General features: G+C 38.6%; 1 protein-coding gene and 1 pseudogene across 1 annotated transcript in view; one reads left to right on the forward strand and one right to left on the reverse strand.

Annotated features, from left to right (window-relative positions):
- LMBRD2 (LMBR1 domain containing 2) overlaps positions 1-18604 on the forward strand; it is a 53669-nt gene that overhangs the window by 638 nt on the left and 34427 nt on the right. Inside the window, 4 exon segments of the mRNA XM_006903655.1 lie at positions 1-42; positions 11372-11467; positions 16289-16456; positions 18038-18248. The exon segment at positions 1-42 is cut by the window's left edge and continues 2 nt beyond it. Of these exon segments, the coding sequence (XP_006903717.1) occupies positions 1-42; positions 11372-11467; positions 16289-16456; positions 18038-18248 (517 nt within the window).
- On the reverse strand, positions 5892-6836 carry LOC102849750 (annotated as a pseudogene).

The raw sequence follows: 18604 nt of genomic DNA on the forward strand, positions 1-18604 counted from the left end.
CAACATTACGGGGTCCTATGTACCTGCTGCCCCAGTGCCAAGGTATTCTTTACTTTTCTCTTTCAAAATTAAATACAATTTTTTTTAAGGGAACACCTGTTCTGTGTTGTCTCTGTTTACTGTCCAGATTTTATATTTCTACAAGTCCGATTATCACACCTATTGGCCTCCATCACTGGCTTATAAACTTTCTTTTTTAATGAAAGTTTATAGAGACTTTGGATTTCTATTCATTCATTGTTGCACATTTTCCTCCTTGCCCACCCCTCCCCCCAGTTGATTTTTCTCTTTGAAAAGTAAAAAAAAAACACCAAACAAAACCCTTTTATTATCATACAATTCCCCCCCAGCCCACACCCCCATGAAGCTCTCGTTCTAGAATCTTGGCATGAAAATAATACCTAGTCATATATTCCTTTCAAACAGTTCTCTCCCTCATCTGTTTCAATGCAGTATACATTACTTATCACCTCTTCTCTTGGACTCCCCCCAACCCTGATGTCTGTCCTGTTGGCTTATAAACTTTTTTGTGTAGGTATGAGAATAAATAAATACACACACACACACACACACATATATCACACCAAACTTTTGCCATTTCAGCCTTTCCATATACAGTTAATTATGTTCTCCATGTTCTACAATCACACTTCTATCCATTTCCTAATTTTTCTGTTGCCTATCTTAGAAATTATCCTCTAAGTAACTTTTCATTTCCTCTCCCCCCCCACCCCCCAGCTTAAGTAAGCACTAATAAACTTGTCTGTATGCCTATTTGTGTATTCTGGATATTTCATATAAGTGGAATCAAGCCATATTTGTCCTATTGTGTCTGACTTAATTCACCAAGCCTCATATTTTCAAAACTCATCTATGTTAAAATAGGAACTTAATTTCTCTTTATGGTTGAATAACATTCCACAGTATGGGTATTACCATTTTTTATTTATCCGTTCATCTCTTGAAGAACATTTGAGTGGTGTCTGTCTTTTGACTGTTGTGAATAATAGTGCATTAAATATTGATATGCAAGTATCAGAGTCTTTGCTTTTAATCCTTTTGGGTAGATATCTAGGAATAGAATTGCTGTTGGGACATATGGTAATTCTGTGTTTAATTATTTGAGAAATAACAGTGTCATCAGCAAATGAAGGTTGCTCCTCTTCTCCAGCATTTGTTTTGTTTTTGTTTTTTGGGTTTTTTTTTGTTTGTTTTTCTGAAAATAGGATTCTGAGGCTCCATCTAACATACTTTGGACATGTAAGGAGTCCTTGGCGAGGAACATCATGCTTGGGAGGGTAGGGGGACACCGCAGGAGGGGAAGACCCTCTATGAGGTGGATTGATTCAGTGACTGGGGTAATCGGAATGGGAGTGTCAGAGACAGTGCAATTGGCACAGGACAGAGCAGAGTTTAGGGCTGTTGTATATTAGGGTTGCTATGAGTCGCAAACAACTTGACAGCACATAACAACAACAGTAGGGAGCTGTGGTGGCATAGGGATAAGGAGTTACATTACCAACCCAAAGACAGACAGTTCAAATCTACCAGCTGCTCCACAGGAAAAAGATGGGCACTCTCCGCCCCTATGATGTTACAGGCTCTGAAACCTGCCGGAGAGTCACCTATTAGTCATTTCAAACTTGATGGTACATAACACCTATATCAAGTGGGGGTGAAGTATATCTCACTGCAGTTTTGTTTTCCATTTCTCTAATGACTAATGTAGAGCTCTGGTGTCCCCTTGTTGTTAGGTGCCGTCAGAGTATCCCTATGAACAACACACTTGAACCCAACCCCGCCCTATTCTGTGCCATCCTCACAATCTCTGACACAATTTCATTGCTGCAGTGACTATCTCAATCTACCTGGTTGAGGGTCACCCCTTCTTTCATTGTGTCTCCACCTTTCCAGTTCCCATTACAAGGAATAGCCTCTCTGAGCAACATGCCTCAATTATGTGAGACGAAGCTTCATCTTTGCCTTCAAGAAGCATTCCAGCTGCATGTTCTCTAAGACATATCTGTCTGTTCTTTTGGTGGTTCATAGGATATTCTGTACTCTTCTCCAGCACCACTGTTCAAAGGCATCAGTTCTTTTTCTGTCAGCCTTATTCTTTGTCCAGCTCTCAGCAGCATAGCAATTGATTGAAAAGACCATAGCCTGAATCAGATGCATCTTAGTCCTCAAACTAAAATCACTGCTCCTCAATAATTTGAAGAGATCCCTGACTGGAGACTTTCCCAGTGCAGTATGTCTCCTGATCTTCTGATGGCTGGTACCAAGTGTATTATTTTGGATCTAAGTAATATGAAGTCATTTATGATTTCAATCTTTCCTCCATCTATCATAATGTTGCTTTTTGGTCCCATAGTGACAGTTTTGTTTTTTTAAACATTGAGATGCAATACATATTGAAAGTCAAAGTGTTTGATCTTCTGCAACAAGTGATTCAAGTTTTCCTCACTTTCAGCAAACTAGGTTCTGTTATCCAAAACATAGATTATTGATGAATCTTCCTCCAATCCTGATACCAAATTCTTCTTCATAGAGTCCAGCTTCTCAAATAATTTGTTCATCATACAGATTAAATAGATATGGAAAAAGGTTACGATCCTGATACACACTTTTTAAAATTTTAAACCATGTTGTATTCTCTTGCTGTTCACACAATAACATCTTGGTCTAGGTATAGATTTTGCATAAACACAATTAAGTTTTCTGAGATTCCTGTTCTTTTCATTGTTAATCATAATTTGTTATCATCCACACAGTTAAATGCCTTGCATAGTCAGTAAAACACAAATAGACATTCTTCTAGTATTTTTTAATTCTAGCCAGGATCCATCTGACATCGGCAGTGACAACCCTGGTATCACTACCTCTGCTAAATCCTGCTTTAACTTTGGGCAGTTCCCTATCTATGTTCATTTCTAGCCAATTTTTAATGGTCTTAAGTATTTTGCTTGCATGTGATATAATGGTACTGTTTGATAGTTTTCCACCTTCTGTTGGATCACTTTACTTGAGAATGGGAAGAAATATGGACCTCTTGCAATATGTAGACCAGACAACCGTCCTCCAAATTTCCTAGGATAGACTGGCAAGTCAGTTGGTATCCCATCGATTCCTGTGGCCTTATTTTTTATCAATGCCTACCATGAAGCTTCCACTTCCTCCTTCATTACCATTGGCTTCTGCTCATATGGCACATTCTAGAATTATCCAGTGTCAATCAGTTTTTTTTTTGGTACAATGACTCTGTATTTCCTCCATCTTCTTTTGATTCTTTATGGGTTATTCAATATATGGCTCATGGCATCTTTCAATATTGTGAATTGAGGCTTACATTTGCTTTTCAGTTCTCTCAGCTTGAGAAATTCAGGGTGAGCTTTTCCCTTTCTATTGTCCAATTCCAGCTCTTGGCATATTCCTTTGTAATACTTTTCTTTGTCTTCTGAGCTGCCCTTTGAAACTTTCTGTTCAGCTCTTGTACTTTAGTGTGTTTTCCCTTTGTTTTGGCTTCTCAATGCACTAGTGCAATTTTTAGAGGTTCTTGTAACATCCATTTTGGTTTTTTTCTTCTTTGTCTTTGTTTTCTTCAGGGATGGTATCCTTTGCTTTCTTCATGGGTGATATCGTTGATATCATCCCATAACTGATCTGGTCTTCAATCATTGGTGTTCAGTACCTCAGACCTGCCCTTCAGAAATTCAGAGGGAATAGACTTAAGATCATATCTTTGCTCTCATGAACCTACTTTAACTTTTCTTTGGCCTCAGTTTAAACCTGTACATGAGTAATTGATGATCTGACTCACAGTCTGCCCCTGGCCTGGTTTTTACTGCTGATACTAAGTTTCTCCAACAATTCCTTTCAAAATTGTAGTCAGTCTGATTCCTATGCAGCCCATCAGGTGAGGTCTATGTGTAAAGTCATTGTTTGTGTATTTTCAAAAAGACATTGTTGGCCTAATGGCCAGAAGCTGAGCTGCAATCCCAAAGGCACATAGTTTGAATCTACCAGCTGTTCTGTAGGAAGATGGGCAATCTCCTTCCATGCTATTTAACTGCCTCTGAAAACCCACTGGAGGGTCAGCTGTTTTACTTCCAACTCAGCGGTAAACAGCGACATTTACAATGAATAATTCATTGAAAATACAAAATTTGATCATTCTATTTCCAGCCTCATTTCTATCACCAAGCCCATATTTTCCAGCTACTATTCCTTCTTCACCATTTCCAACTTTTGCATTCCAGTCAACACTTATCATTAACACATCTTCATTTCATGTGTGATCAACTTCAGACTGCAAGATTTCGTAAAAATTTTCAGATTTTTTTTCCCTCTTTGACTGTAGATGTAGGAGCATTTATTCACATAATAGTTGTATTAACAGGTTGTCTTTGTATTCATATGGATAATATCTTATCACTCACAACATTGTATTTAAGGATAGAACTTGAAATGTACTTTTTTACTATGAATGCAACACCGTTCTGTTTTCAGTACAACTCTTGTCAGTTTACTGTACTGAGATAATTTGTGGGTTACTGTGATACTGAAAGCTATGCCACTGGTGTGTCAAATGCCACAAGGGCTAACCAGGGTGGAAAGATTTTAGTAGAACTCGCAGATTAAGATATCATCCACTTCTTAAATAACAAACCTCTGAAAGCCCTATGAACTTTAGAGGAACATGGATAGTTGTAGTGGTGGTAGTGGAGCCCAGATTCTGGAGGTTGGTCAAAATGAGGAAACAAAATGGTAAACATTGTTTAGTAATTGGAACATGCAATGTATGTAGCTTGAATGTTGTAAAACGAGAAATTGTGAAAAATTAAATGGAACACTTGAACATTGACATAAATGGTCTAGCTTTGGCCACTTTGAGTCAGATAATCATATGGTATACTATGCTAAGAATGAAAAACAGATGAAGAATGGGTCATTGGTAAGTTAGAGTTAATATCACATCTAGAATGAAGTATGACTTCAGTTTCATTCTTTTGTAATGAATTTCATTGTTCTAACACCATTTATTGAAGTGACGGTTCTTTGTTCCATTAAATGGACTTATTACCCTCACTGAAAATCTACTGCCCACAGATGTCTGGGTTTATTTCTAGACTGTCAGAGATATGTTATTCGTCAATAAGTCAGTTATTATACAAATACCAGTTTGTTTGTATTACTATGTTATGTTGTTGTTGTTATGTACCGTCGAGTCGCCTGCGACTCATAGCGACCCTATGTATTACTATAGCTTTTTTTTTTTTTTAAATCAAGGAAGTGTGAGTTTTACTTTATTCTCTTTCAAGGTTTCTTTGATTGTTCAGGACCCCTTTTAGTTCAATATAAATTCAAGATTGATTTGTCCATTTCTGTAAAGAAGGCTCTTGGAATTTTTATGAGGATTGCATTGAACATATAAATTACTTTGATTAGAAGTGTTATTTTAACAGTATTCCAGTCCATGAACACAAAATGCCTTTCTGTTACTTAGATTTTTTTCCCCCTTCAGTAATGCTTTTTCAATATGCAAGTCTTTCCCATATGTTGTTGTTGTTGAGTACTGTTGTGTCAGAACTGACACAAAGCTGACTCTTCAGCGGGTTTTCAGAGGCAGTAAATCTCAGAGAGAAAGATTGCCCATCCTTCTCCCATGGGGCATCGAACCACATGCCTTTGGATTAAAACCACATGCCTTTGGGATTTTAGTGCAACTTCTCACAACTAGGCCAACAGATATTTTTTGTTGTTTTGTTTTTGTTTTTAAGATGCTCAGCCTCATTTAATACCGTAAGAGAGAGCTTAGAGGCTTTTAAGAGAATGAAGCCTTTATTTCCTTGTTTCACACAAAGCTGGCAGAGTTGGTGGCTTTTTGGTTTTCAGTCAAAGAGACCAAATCCCATATCCTCATCCGACTCTTCCGACTCTTCCTTTGCTTCCACCTTGGCTGGGGCCGCAGCAGCAGGAGCAGCTGCAGTAGTGGCAGCGGCCACAGGGGCAGCAGTCATAAATGCAGATGGATCAGCCAGAAATGCCTTGACCTTTTCAGCCAATGGGAAGGTGTAGTCAGTCTCCACAGACAAAGCCAGGACCTGCTTATACCCATTGATGATGGAATGTGGCATTGAGGCCACAGTTGGGTAACCAATCTGCAGACAGACACTGGCAACATTGTGGACACCCTCCGGGAAGCGGGTATGCAGGGTCTCCTCTGTGATGTCAAGCACTTCAGGATTGTAGATGCTGCCGTTGTCAAACACCTGCTGGATGATCAGCCCGAAGGAGAAGGGAGAGATGTTCAGCAGGGTGGCCTTGCTGGCTCCCACCTTGTCTCCAGTCTTAATTAGCTGCACATCACTCAGAATTTCAGTGGTGCCTCTGGGGATTTTAGTGGTGATGCCCAAAGCCTGGAAGAAGGAGGTCTTCTTGGGGCCCAGACCAGTGTTCTGGGCTGGCACAGTAACCTCACACGGAGCAATGGCACCAGCACGGGCAGTAGCCGGCACCTTGTTGGAGAGCAGCATGTCCCTGATTTCTGTGAGATCCTCTTTGGTGAACACAAACCCCACGTTTCCCCGGATGTGAGGCAGCAGCTTCTCCAGGGCCGGGTTGATGTCCAGGTGGCCCCGATGGCCTTGCACATCATGGTGTTCTTACCCATCAGAACCACAGCCTTCCCCATGGAGGGACATGCGGATCTGCTGCATCTGCTTGGAGCCGACATTGTCTGCACCCACGATGAAGCATTTCGGATAATCATCCAGAAGTTGAATTATCTTAAGGAAGTAGTTGGACTTCCAGGTCGCCCTGTCTTCCCTGGGCATCACTGTGGTGCGTCAGGGATTGCCACACGGGGTTTAAAGACGATGTCCCTCTCACGAGGATGCCTGGTGAGACCAGATATTTTTATATATAAGGAGGCTCATGTGTGAAGCGGTTGGATTCTGGAAGATGGTCTCTCTTGTCTTGGTGAAAGTTAGGTGTGGACTGTTGGGTTGCTTTATTTCATTCACAATTGTGTGTGAGCTGATTGAATTTACTGGCTTTCACTAACAGTGAGCTGTGGGCTGGAAGCCTGTTGGTTTAAAGTCAGCCAGGACCTGGTGGGTGGGCCTTGCTACCCTCAGGACTGGTGTTAATTGTATTTAGATGAACATTCTTCCAAGTTGTATAGCACTGGTCTGTCAATTTGCTGTACTGAAGTAACTTAGGGTTTCTGTGATGCTGAACACTGCCACTGGTGTGTCAAATGCCATAATGGTTACCCATTGTGGACAGTGTTTGCTGTAGCTCCCAGATTGATTTAGGTTTGGAAGCAGTAATGGCATCCACTTCCTAAAACATGTGCCTCTGGAAATTCTGTGGACATAGAGAAACAACGATAACTATAGAACAGGGTTCAGGTCTTTTGTTCATGGGATTGCTATACATCATACTCAACAACATTATATATGTCCCTACATATTTTATTCCTTTATCAAGATTGTTCTATAAATAACATCATTTTTCTTAACATTTTCAGATAGCTTATTCCAGGTATGTAGAATCTTATCTACTACGTCTGTAACTTGGCACCTTCCCTTGTGTTAAATTCATTTCATGACACTAGTTTTCTTATAATTTTATTCATCTTTTCAGTATATATAGGATCATGCTATGTGCGTAAATGGACAGTTTTCACAATTTGTATATCTTTTTTTTCTTCACTGATTACTCTGGCTAGGACATCCAGAATTGGAGTGAGTAGTATTACTTTTTCTTAACCCCCAATAGTTTATTTACAAAACTCAAATACAAATTTGAAGAAATTCTTTCAATTTCCCTCATCCCTTCACCCATAAAATTGTACAGTAATTAATCCCCTTTCCCCCTCTACATCCACATCCTTCTGCTTCCAGCCTCTCCCACGCCTCCTGGATCCTTATACTCATTCTATAATAATGGTTTTATACAATATTTATCCTTGTGAGACTGTTAGTTCACTCAGCATAATGCTTTTCAGTCCCTCCCAAGTTAGGTAATAATTTACAAAATTATTTTTTCTTCTTGCTACATAGTATTGCATTGCTTAAATGTACCGTCATTTCTCAATCTATTCATTTGTGGTTGGACATTTGGACTGTTTCCATGTTCTTGCAATGGTGAATAATGCTGCTATGAACATTGATGTACAAATCTCAGTTTGTGCCTCAGTTCTCATATTCTCAAGGTATATTCCAAGTAGTGGAATAGCTGGGTCATATGGAATTTCTATGTTCAGCTTTTTGAGAAAGCGCCTAACTGCCTTCCAGAATGGTTGTACCAGTGAGTAGTATTTCTGATCTTAAGAAAAAAACTGTCAATGTTTCTCCATTGAGTATGAGGTTAGCTGTAAGTGTTTAATAGATATCTTTATCATACTGAAGAATTTCTCTTGGGTACTTGTTTATTTGGCTTTTATCATGAATGGATGTTGGATTTTGTCAAATGCCTTTTCTGTGTTGATTGAGATGAGTGTATTCTATTAATGTGGTCTATTACACTGTTTTTTCTAATGTTGAACCACTTTTGTATTTGTGATGATAGCATTGTTGTTGTTGTGTACCATCGAGTTCGAGTTGGAACCAACCTATAGCTTACCTTCTAGGGGATTTTCAGAGATAATAAATCACGTAGGAGGAGATTGCCGATCTTTGTCCCAAAGAGCAGCTGGTGAATTTGAACTACATACCTTTGGATTGGCAGTACAGTTCCTTACCTCTAAGCCATCAGAACTCCCTTGATGATGGCATATAATCCTTTTAATATGCTTTTAGATTCAGTTGGTTGGTATTTTGTTAAAGATCTTTGCATTTTTTTTTTCATGAGGATATTGGTTTGTAGTTTTCTTGTGGGATTTGTCTTTAGTATCAGGTTGGTACTTATTATCAGGAAGTATCAAATTGATCTGGTGTGAAAAACAATGTATACAAACTTTGTAAGTAAATCAATATAAAATAAAAAATTTACTTAAAAAAAAGAGCAGATAGATAATGACCATTGCATTGGAACAGATGAAGCAAAGAACTGTCTAAAAGTAATAGATGATTAGACATTATACATATGACAACAGCCCAGAATAAGAGGTATATCATTGTAGAGAGGACTTGTCTTGCTTCCCAGTGTAGGAAGCATTCTTTCTCTTATACTAGTCCAACAGCTTTTGATGATTTGCAAGGCCACGTGTCTACAATTAATGCAACTCGAGACCAGAGGGAGCTAACAGCAATGGCTAAAAGAAAACCAACTGTTAGTCTAACATCACAACCTCCCTTTGAAGCATCATTGGAATTGGATAATTATATTAATATATTGTGTTTTGTATGGAGTCAAATTAGAAGCAACCCCTAGCTGACTCTGCAACGAGTTTCCGAGACTGTAAATTTTACCAGAAGAGATTGCTCATCTTTCTTCTGAAGAGCAGCTGGTGGATTTGAACCATGTGCCTTTAGGATTGCAGGACAGCTTATCATCACTAGACCATGTTCTAAAACTTTGTATAAGTACACAAATGAAAATGTAATTACAATATTATAAAACAAAATGGGAGAGACAAAGAAATAACATGCAAACAAATTGAAAAATAAAACCACCAAAAATTTGGATATAATTCAGCAAGAGTTATAGGTGATTAGAAGTGTTTGGACAGTAAAGACGGTTCTTGAAGAAGAGTAACCACACCACAACAAGATAAAGGTAAACAGTCCAATTGCAAAATGGGCACAGGATATGAACAGACACTTCACCAAATACGATATCCAGATGGCAAACAAACATATGAAGAAATATTCAAAATCTCTTCTTCTAAGGGAAATGCAAATCAAAACAACGGTGAGATATCATCTCATCACAGTCACAATAGCAAAGTTCAACAGAGCAGCAAATAACAAATGCTGGCAAGGTTGTAGAGAAATTGGAACCCTTATTCACTGTTGGGAGTATAAAATGGTGCAATCACTATGGAAAGCAGTATGGCACTTTCTCAAAAAGTTGTAAATAGAAATACCATTTGACCCAGCAATTGTACCTTAAAGAAACCAGAACTGAAACCCAAAGCAGATACATGCACACCCATGTTTATTGCTACTTTGTTCACAATAGCAAAGAGATGGAAACAACAACCCAAGTGCCCATCAACAAGAATGGATAGAGAAGCTGTGGTATATTCACACAATGGAATATACTATGGAGCACTGAAAAACAAGAAACTCATGAAATATTTATACAAAATGTGTGACCCTGAGTGAAATATCTCAGTCACAAAAGGACAAATATTGCATAATGTCATTGTTACAAAACAGGACTGACATGGGGGTTGTGGAGAAACTTAAAAAAGAGGGGGTAAATAATGTACACTGCATTGAAACAGATGAGGGAAATAACTGCTTAAAAGGGATATATGATTAGGTATTATTTTCATGACAACAGTCCAGAATAAGAGCTACATAATAAGGTGGACTGGGGTGGGGATGGGGAGTTGTACAACAATGAAATAATTTTTTCAAAGAGAAAAACGAACTGGGGGGGGATATGCAGGGAGGAAAATGTATAATAATGAATGAATGAAAATGTAAGTTCTCTATAAACTTTCATTAAAATCTTGATTAAAAAAAATGTGTAACCATCCATCAAATGGAAAAATATATGGCCGAAGACACATAAGAAAATCCCAAGAAATATATATAGATGCTGGTATGCAAGTTGTAGCGCAGTTACTAATTCAGTTAATGTTCCACTTCCTAGGAATTAATCACTTGTCTTCCTTCTTCAAAAGAAAACAACCCCCAAATGAGTATATTTTATTGTGTGATTAAGGAGTTTCATTATAATTTGATAGTGAGTCAATTCTGATTCAGAACTGACTGACAGTGTGAAATGCAGCTGTTCTATAATCTTTTCAATGCTGTGACCATTTAGGATGCAAATTGCTAGCCATATTTATTATCTGGGCATCTCTGGGTAGGTTCAAACCACCCACCTTTTCACTTGTAGTTAAGCACTTAAGTTTGCACCACCCTGATACTGTTTGTGATGTCTTAGAGGTTTTATTTACTGATGCATTTGTTTTTAAGGACTGTTTCATTATTCATTGAGTTGAATATGATTATAAATACATTGAAAACTTATATGACCTCTCTAGAACACTTGGTTTTGATTTTCATATATGACTTTCCCCCACATACACCTTCTCTCCCTGAGTGTAGCAGTGACTTTTGAACTCTTAAGTTTTCTGGTGAGTTTTACAATCTCATTTCGTGCTGGTAATAGAAGAATGATCTTTGCTACATGGGAATTAATTGATGTAAGTTATGATTAATTTGTTTCAATTCTTATTAAACAGCCACCATCCATGCTTCAAGCCATGGAGTTACATCCCTGATGGAATCATGCCAGTTTTCTGGAGGGTAGTGTATTGGACCTCACAATTTTTAACATGGTAAGTGGCAGTGGAAGACAAAAAATTTTACATTTTGCCTAAGGTTGAAAGAAAAATTACGAAGTGTTAGGTGTCTTGAAGTAGAATGTGACTCATAGCAATGCTATGAAAAACATACTTGAACCTTGCCCTGTCCCACACCATCCTCATCTCTGTCATACTCTATGTCAGTCCATCTCATTCAGGGTTGTTCTTTCTCTGTGAACATCCACCTTCCCCAGCATGATGTCCCTCTCCAAGGACTAGTTAAAAAAAATTTACATTATTCTCAATAATACTTTTTTAAAAAATTTATTTATTCAGATGTCCCTTGATAAAGCCCTTAAACGTTCATCCTCTTTCTCCTGGCTTCAATCTCTCATTTTGAAAAAAAGAAAAGGAAAAAATGACACTATGCAGTGAATGCACCATCAGCAGTGTGTTTATTGTATTGATGTAATGGAACACAATGTGCATGAATGATTGATTAAAGAAATCTAATATGCTTTGTAAATTTTCACCCAGAACACAGTTGACCAGGGGGGAATAAAAACAAAACTAACAAACGAAAGCTAGAAAAAAAATGTTTTTCTTATCATTGTTCCCTCTAGTTACTTCCCTCTGTCACTTCTCTCCATTTCCTGAATTTCCTTCCTGGGTTCCATCTCTCTAGGTTATTCCCTAAACATCGACACTCCCTCTGCTCTCCTTATAGTCTCTGCAGTGCGCTAACCCATTGTTCAGATCATTGTGTCAGTCCTTCTTGGTGAGGGTCTTTCTCCTTTTCTGATCTTCTGCTTTTCCAGGTAGGTCCCTCTGGATAACATGGCCCGAAGTATGTAAGATGAAATCACACCATCCTTGCTTCTTTTGACAGTCCATAGACTGTGCTCTTTCTAGACATCACAATTCAGAGTCATCCGTTCTTCCTCAGACTTCATATTTATCCATAATATGCATCCTCTTCCTTTCTAATGGCTTCAGTATCTGTTTTATAAGCATATGAAGTAATTAACCATGATTGGGTCAGATGCACCTTAGACTTTAAATTGACTTAACAGCATATTTGCCCATTTCAACATGTTTTTTTTTAAATTTCTTGCCTACTGCTTCCCCGGATATTGGTTGTGGATCTAAATAAAATTAAATTCTTGACAACTTCCATCGTTTAATTTATTGTCATGATGTTGCTTATTGGCTTCATTTTGAGGATTTTCCCCCTTTATGTTGAGGTGTAATGCACACTGAAGGTTGTAGACTTAATCACAGCTGAATTTCCTTTTTTGAAACTAATTGCATATAAATTTGTAGCTAAACATAAACAGCTTTTTAAAGACTCTTTTTAAAATGAACGTGACCATCTTAACTACCTATCAGATGAAGATTGTTATCACCAAGGCCTCAGAATCCTCCTTCAGAGCCCTGCTCAGTTACTCCCTTCCTGCAAAGGTAACCATTACTGTGACTCCTGTAACCCATAGATTTGTTTACCTACTTTTGAACTTTATAAACATCAAGTTATGTTCATACTCAGACTCACTGCCGTACAGTTGATTGTGGCTCATAGCGACCCCTGATTGGGTTTGCAAGGCCGTAGGTTTTAATGGAAGGAGACTCACCCACTTTTCTTTCATGTCAAGCTGTGCAACATGTTCTTTTTCTCCTTTAGCTTTTTTTTTTTTTTTGCCTAACTTATATATATTTAGGAAATTTATCTATGTTGTATATAGCAATATTATTTTCATTTCTGTAACATATTCCATTTTATGAGTTTACATAAATGTTTTATCCAGTCAAACTTTGTCATGAATTATCTATATTTGGGTCTCCACTGGTGATTTGCTTAATTAACCCTGTTCTCTGACACTATCTCTGCTGCTGTACCCATACTTTCAAGTATAATTTGCCTTTCTGATGTTACAGTGGTTGATTTGTTTTTTTTCTCTTTCAAGTTTGAAATACTTTTCAGTTTCTACTCTATAAGCAGCTTCTGTTGTGCATAGGGTTTTCAGAGACCTGCTATTTCAGAAGTGGATGGCCAATCCTTCTTGCTAGTCTGTCTTAATCTGAATGTTCAGATTTAGAGAAGTATCCAACAGACAAGCATTTTACAGAAAAAAATGAAAGATACATCCCTTATTATGGAATTAACCATTAGTTTCAGTGTTGTCCCTGCTCTTGGCACAAGTGTCTTGGCCCACTTATTTCCCTGCTCCACCATCTACCAGGATATCGATCCACTTCTACCCATTCTCTTCAAAATCTATCTCCCATTGTCCAGCCCTTGATCTGATAGCTTATATCTGAAGCTTCCTTGGCTTCTGTGATTCCAAACACTTCAGCTGCTGACAGTTTTTTATGCTGTGACCAGTGTCTCTTAAGTTTATTGGTAATGTTTCCCAAGCAAAGATGATATGTCCTGTGGAACTGGTGTGTAGATAGTTTCTTCTTGGCCCTTGGGCCCTAACGATTCCTGTGCAGCCTTGGGCCTTCACATTTACCTGTGGGGTGGGCAGGGATTTACTTGCTGAAACTGAGGAGGACCTAAACGCTTGCTGAAGAGGGTCAAGGACTGCAGCCTTCAATATGGATTGAGGCTCAATATCAAGAAGACAAAGATTCTCACCACTGGACCAATTGGCAGCATCAGTATAGATGGTGAAGAGATTGAAATTGTTCACAGCTTTAGTTTGCTTGGCTCCAACTGTCAACAATCTTGGCACCAGCAGTCAGGAAATTAAAAGATGTATTGTGATAGGAAAGTCTGCTGCTAGGGACCTCTCCAAAGTACTGAATAGCAATGGTGTCTCTCTGGAGACTAAGGTGCGTTTGTTACAGGCCATGGTCTTTGCAGTCACTTGTTATGCATCAGAGTTGGACAATGACTAGGGAGGATAGAAGAATTGATGCCTTTGAGTTGTGGTGCTGGAGAAGAGTGTTGAATATACTTTGCACTGCCAAGAAAACAAACAGATTCATCCTGAAGAGGGTTGAACCAGGCTGTTCCTTGGAGGCAAGGATTCTGAGGCTTTGTCTGACATACTTTGGACATGTTGTAAGGAGGGGCCAGTCCTTGGAGAGGAACATCATGCTTGGGAGGGTGGAGCAACAGCGCAGGAGGGATAATTGGGATGGGCGTATCGGAGACTGTGCGATTGGCACAGGACAGAGCAGAGTTTAGGGCTGTTGTACGTAGAGTCGCTATGAATCACAAGCGACTCGACGGCACATAACTCTATAAGTTCCTTGATTTTCTTCTTTACCTCTTCTTACTCCTTTACCTAATTCTTAAATGTAATTATTCCTCAGTTTTCCCCTTCTCCTTACAAGTTAGCCTAGGAGATCTCAGCTACTAATGTTTTTTCACCATTGACATGGCTATTCCAAAATCTCTGTCACAGTTCTAGATGTCTCTTGTTGCTGTGAAATTAGTATATTGGCAGCTAATGTTCTCCACTTAACACCAAACCTCACTGCTCGCAACTCATTCCCAGTTTTGTTCTCTGTCAGTGCATCCTCCTGGCTGCAGCCTTATCAGTCTTTAGAAAACTGAAATGTGATTGATCAGATCTCCTTCTGTTAACAAAAGTGGTTCCTCATTGCTCACTGGATATGATCCAAACTCTTCAAAAGGCTTTAGAGAACTTTTTTAGACTCACTGTAAATCATTCCTCCCGTGGCTTATCATTGTGGCCTGCTTTACAATCTCCAAAAGTAAATACTACAGACAAGTCAGTTATCTGAATTGTATGTTAGAATTATCCGGTTTGTATACATCTATGTACTAGAAGCCATCTAGTATACCTTGTTATGTACCATCGAGTCACTTGTGACTCAGCAACCCTGTGAATATTAGCGCTGAACCCTGTCCTGTCCTGAGCCAGCTTTTGTTACCACAGTTACTTTGTTAATCCATCTCCCCCAGTATCTTCATCTCTTGCACTCTCCCTCCATTCTTCCAAGGACTAGTCCCTCCTGGCTACATTCCCAAAGTATGTCAGATGGAGCTTCAAAATCCTTGCCTCCAAGGAACAACTTGGTTTCACCCTCTCCAAGACAAACTTGTTTGTTCTCTTGGCAGTCCATGGTATATTCAATACTCTTCTCCAGCACCACAACTCAAAGGCATCAATTCTTCTGTCATCCTTAGTCATCTAGCTTTCTGATATCTAACAACCAATTGCAAAGACTATGGCTTAAATTAGGAACACCTTAGTTTCCCGACTGACATCATTGCTCTTTAGCCCTCTGGAAAGGTCCATGATGGGATATTTTCCTAATGAAATTCATATTTTGATTTCCTGACTGCCAGTGCAAGTATTGATTAATATTGAGCTTCAGTCTATATTGAAAAGTGCAGTCCTTGAACTTTTGCAGCAAATGCTTCAGGTCCTCCTCAGTTTGACAAGCAAGGAGGTTGTGTCATCTGTGTAAAGCAAGTTGGTAAGGAGTCTTCCTCCAACCCTTATTCCACATTCCTGCTCATAAAGTCCATCCTCCCAGATGATCTGTTCTGCAAATTGAAAAGGTATGGAGACAAAACGCATTCCTAACACACTTTTTCCCTAATTTTGAACCATGCCATATTTCCTTGCTCTTTTCTGACAACTGCTTCTTGGTCCAAGTATAGATTTCACATGAGCACAATCAAGTATTCTGAGATTCTCATTCTTCTTAATGTTAGCCACAGTTACTTACACAGTGCTAATAATTACACATACTCATTTTTATTAGTGAAAAGAACTATACATTAAAATCGAGAGTCATATACATAGGATATTTGAGATTAGTAGACATTCACTGTTTTCTTTTTGTTTAATTATTTTCTTTTCAACCATCCAGGATTCTGCTACCGTTTATGCAGTCATATGCACGATCTGGAGGATTTTCCATCACTGGGAAGATCAAAACGGCACTGATTGAAAATGCCATCTATTATGGCACTTACTTGCTGATATTTGGAGCATTTTTAATTTATGTAGCTGTAAACCCACATTTGCACTTAGAATGGTAAGAAAACCCATATTCTTAGCATTGTTTATTTTTGTACTTTTTAGAATTCGTTTTTCTCTCATTTGTGTGGAAAAGTAGGCATTTCATCAAGAAACAGACTAAGTTATACTTTATGCTTTTGCTGAAAGAAATTTGAATACTCCATAGGACTAAGAAATGACATCTTTTAAGACAGCTTTAAGACAGCTGCAGAACACTGGTGGCTGAGTAGCAAGAAGCTGGGCTGCAGTCTTGAATGATCACAGTTCAAATCCACCAGCTACTCCCCAGGGGAAGGATGAGCAGTCTCTTGCCAGAGGGGTCAGCTTTGGGTTGTTTCCAACTCAGTAGTTAGTATACAGTAACAACAATACTAGACAGCTCATGCTTTGTCTAATATCTATATGTTAAAAGTTAGATTTTTGCTATGTTGTTGTTATGTGCCATCGAGTTGCCTGCCCCCCATAGTGACGCTATGTACAGCAGCTCTGAACCCTGCCCTGTCCTGAGCCAGTCTTACTAATTCTGACACACCAACCCTCACTGTACTAGTCATTATATCAGTCCATCTCATCCGGGGTCTTTCTTTCCTGCATTGTTTGCCCATCCTTCCAAGCATGATGTTTTTCTCCAAGGAGAGGTCTGTCCTGACCACATGCCTAAGTATGTGAGATGGAGCTTCAAAATGCTAGCCTCCAAGGAGAAACTTGGTTTCACTCTCTCCAAGACAGACTTGTTTGTTTTCTTGGCAGTCTATGGTATGTTCAGTACTCTTCTCCAGCACCACAGCTCGAAGGCATTGATTCTTCTTCTGTCATCCTTAGTCATTGTCCAGCTCTCTGATGCATAACAAGTAATTACAGCCTGTGACCTTGGTTAGGCACACCTTAGTCTTCTGGAGTGATATCATTGCTTTTCAGTACTCTGGAGAGGACCCTGACAGCAGATTGTCCCAATGCAATTCGTCTTTTGGTTTCCCCACTGCTGGTGTTAAGAGTTGTCATAAAGTACAAAATTTTCTAGAGTATTGATACTCTTTGGATTATTTTTCTATGGGACTTGTGAATAGTCTATATACTTGTCTTTCATGTTATCTTGAACTTGAACATGGCTGTAAAATTGGTGTCTGCATTATACTTGGGATCTGTAATGAACATGAAGTTCTAGATCTGAATATTAGGTAATAGTTAAAAATGCTTCATCTCAGCTCCTGCGTTCCTGAGATTTGAGTAGGTTAGCTGTAAATGAAGTATTTAAACATTTTAGGTTTCTCTTGGTTAATGTGAAGTAAGAGAGTACCTAGTGAAAAACATCCTCTCCTAGTTATCCTAGATTCGAATTTTAACATTATGGAAGCAGTATTTCCAGTGTTAAAATGGATTCCTACAGTCACAGTCACACTGTTAATTTTCTATTAAATCACATAAATTATGTGTTGTTATTAAAAGATGGGCTGAGAACTTGAATCCTATATTCTTAATATAAAATCATAGCCATCATTGTGGACAGTTGCTTTCTGAAAAACCATGTAGATTAAACAATATTTGGTTGTTAGAAGTTCTTCCTCAAAGCATGCCATTCACACTTTTCCTTTCTTAGGAACCAGCTTCAGACAATTGGGATAGCTGCTGCAAACACATGGGGTCTGTTTCTTCTCGTGCTGTTGTTGGGGTACGGCTTGGTGGAAATTCCTCGGTCATACTGGAATGGAGCGAAAAAGGGTTATCTGCTTATGAAGACTTACTTTAAGGCAGCTAAACTAATGACAGAGAAAGCAGATGCAGAAGAGAATTTAGAAGACATTATGGAGGTACGTGAACAGGTTTAAACCTTACAAACAAATCAACAAGTTACATTTATCTTCTAGTCCTTGGTGCGTTCTGTTGTCATTAGTACACTGATGAGCTTTAGAGTGAAAACATGGCTATATAAAATCCTCCAGGATCATACAGGATCTTTTTTAAGTAACAAATTCAGTGAGCATATATTCAACAACGCAGAGTTATGCCTCTTGTTTTGGGATAATGTTAATAATGATACTTTTTGTTCTCAAAAGTATAGCAGGTAGCATTTTGTGCTGTTAAGTCAGTTCTAACACTTGGTGACATTATCTGACAGTGAAACTACCCCATAAGGTTTCTTAAATTGTAATCTTTAAGGAGAACT

Source organism: Elephantulus edwardii, unplaced genomic scaffold (genome assembly GCF_000299155.1).
Source record: "Elephantulus edwardii isolate Elephantulus edwardi_28Jun2011 unplaced genomic scaffold, EleEdw1.0 scaffold00395, whole genome shotgun sequence".
Lineage (NCBI taxonomy): Eukaryota > Metazoa > Chordata > Mammalia > Macroscelidea > Macroscelididae > Elephantulus > Elephantulus edwardii.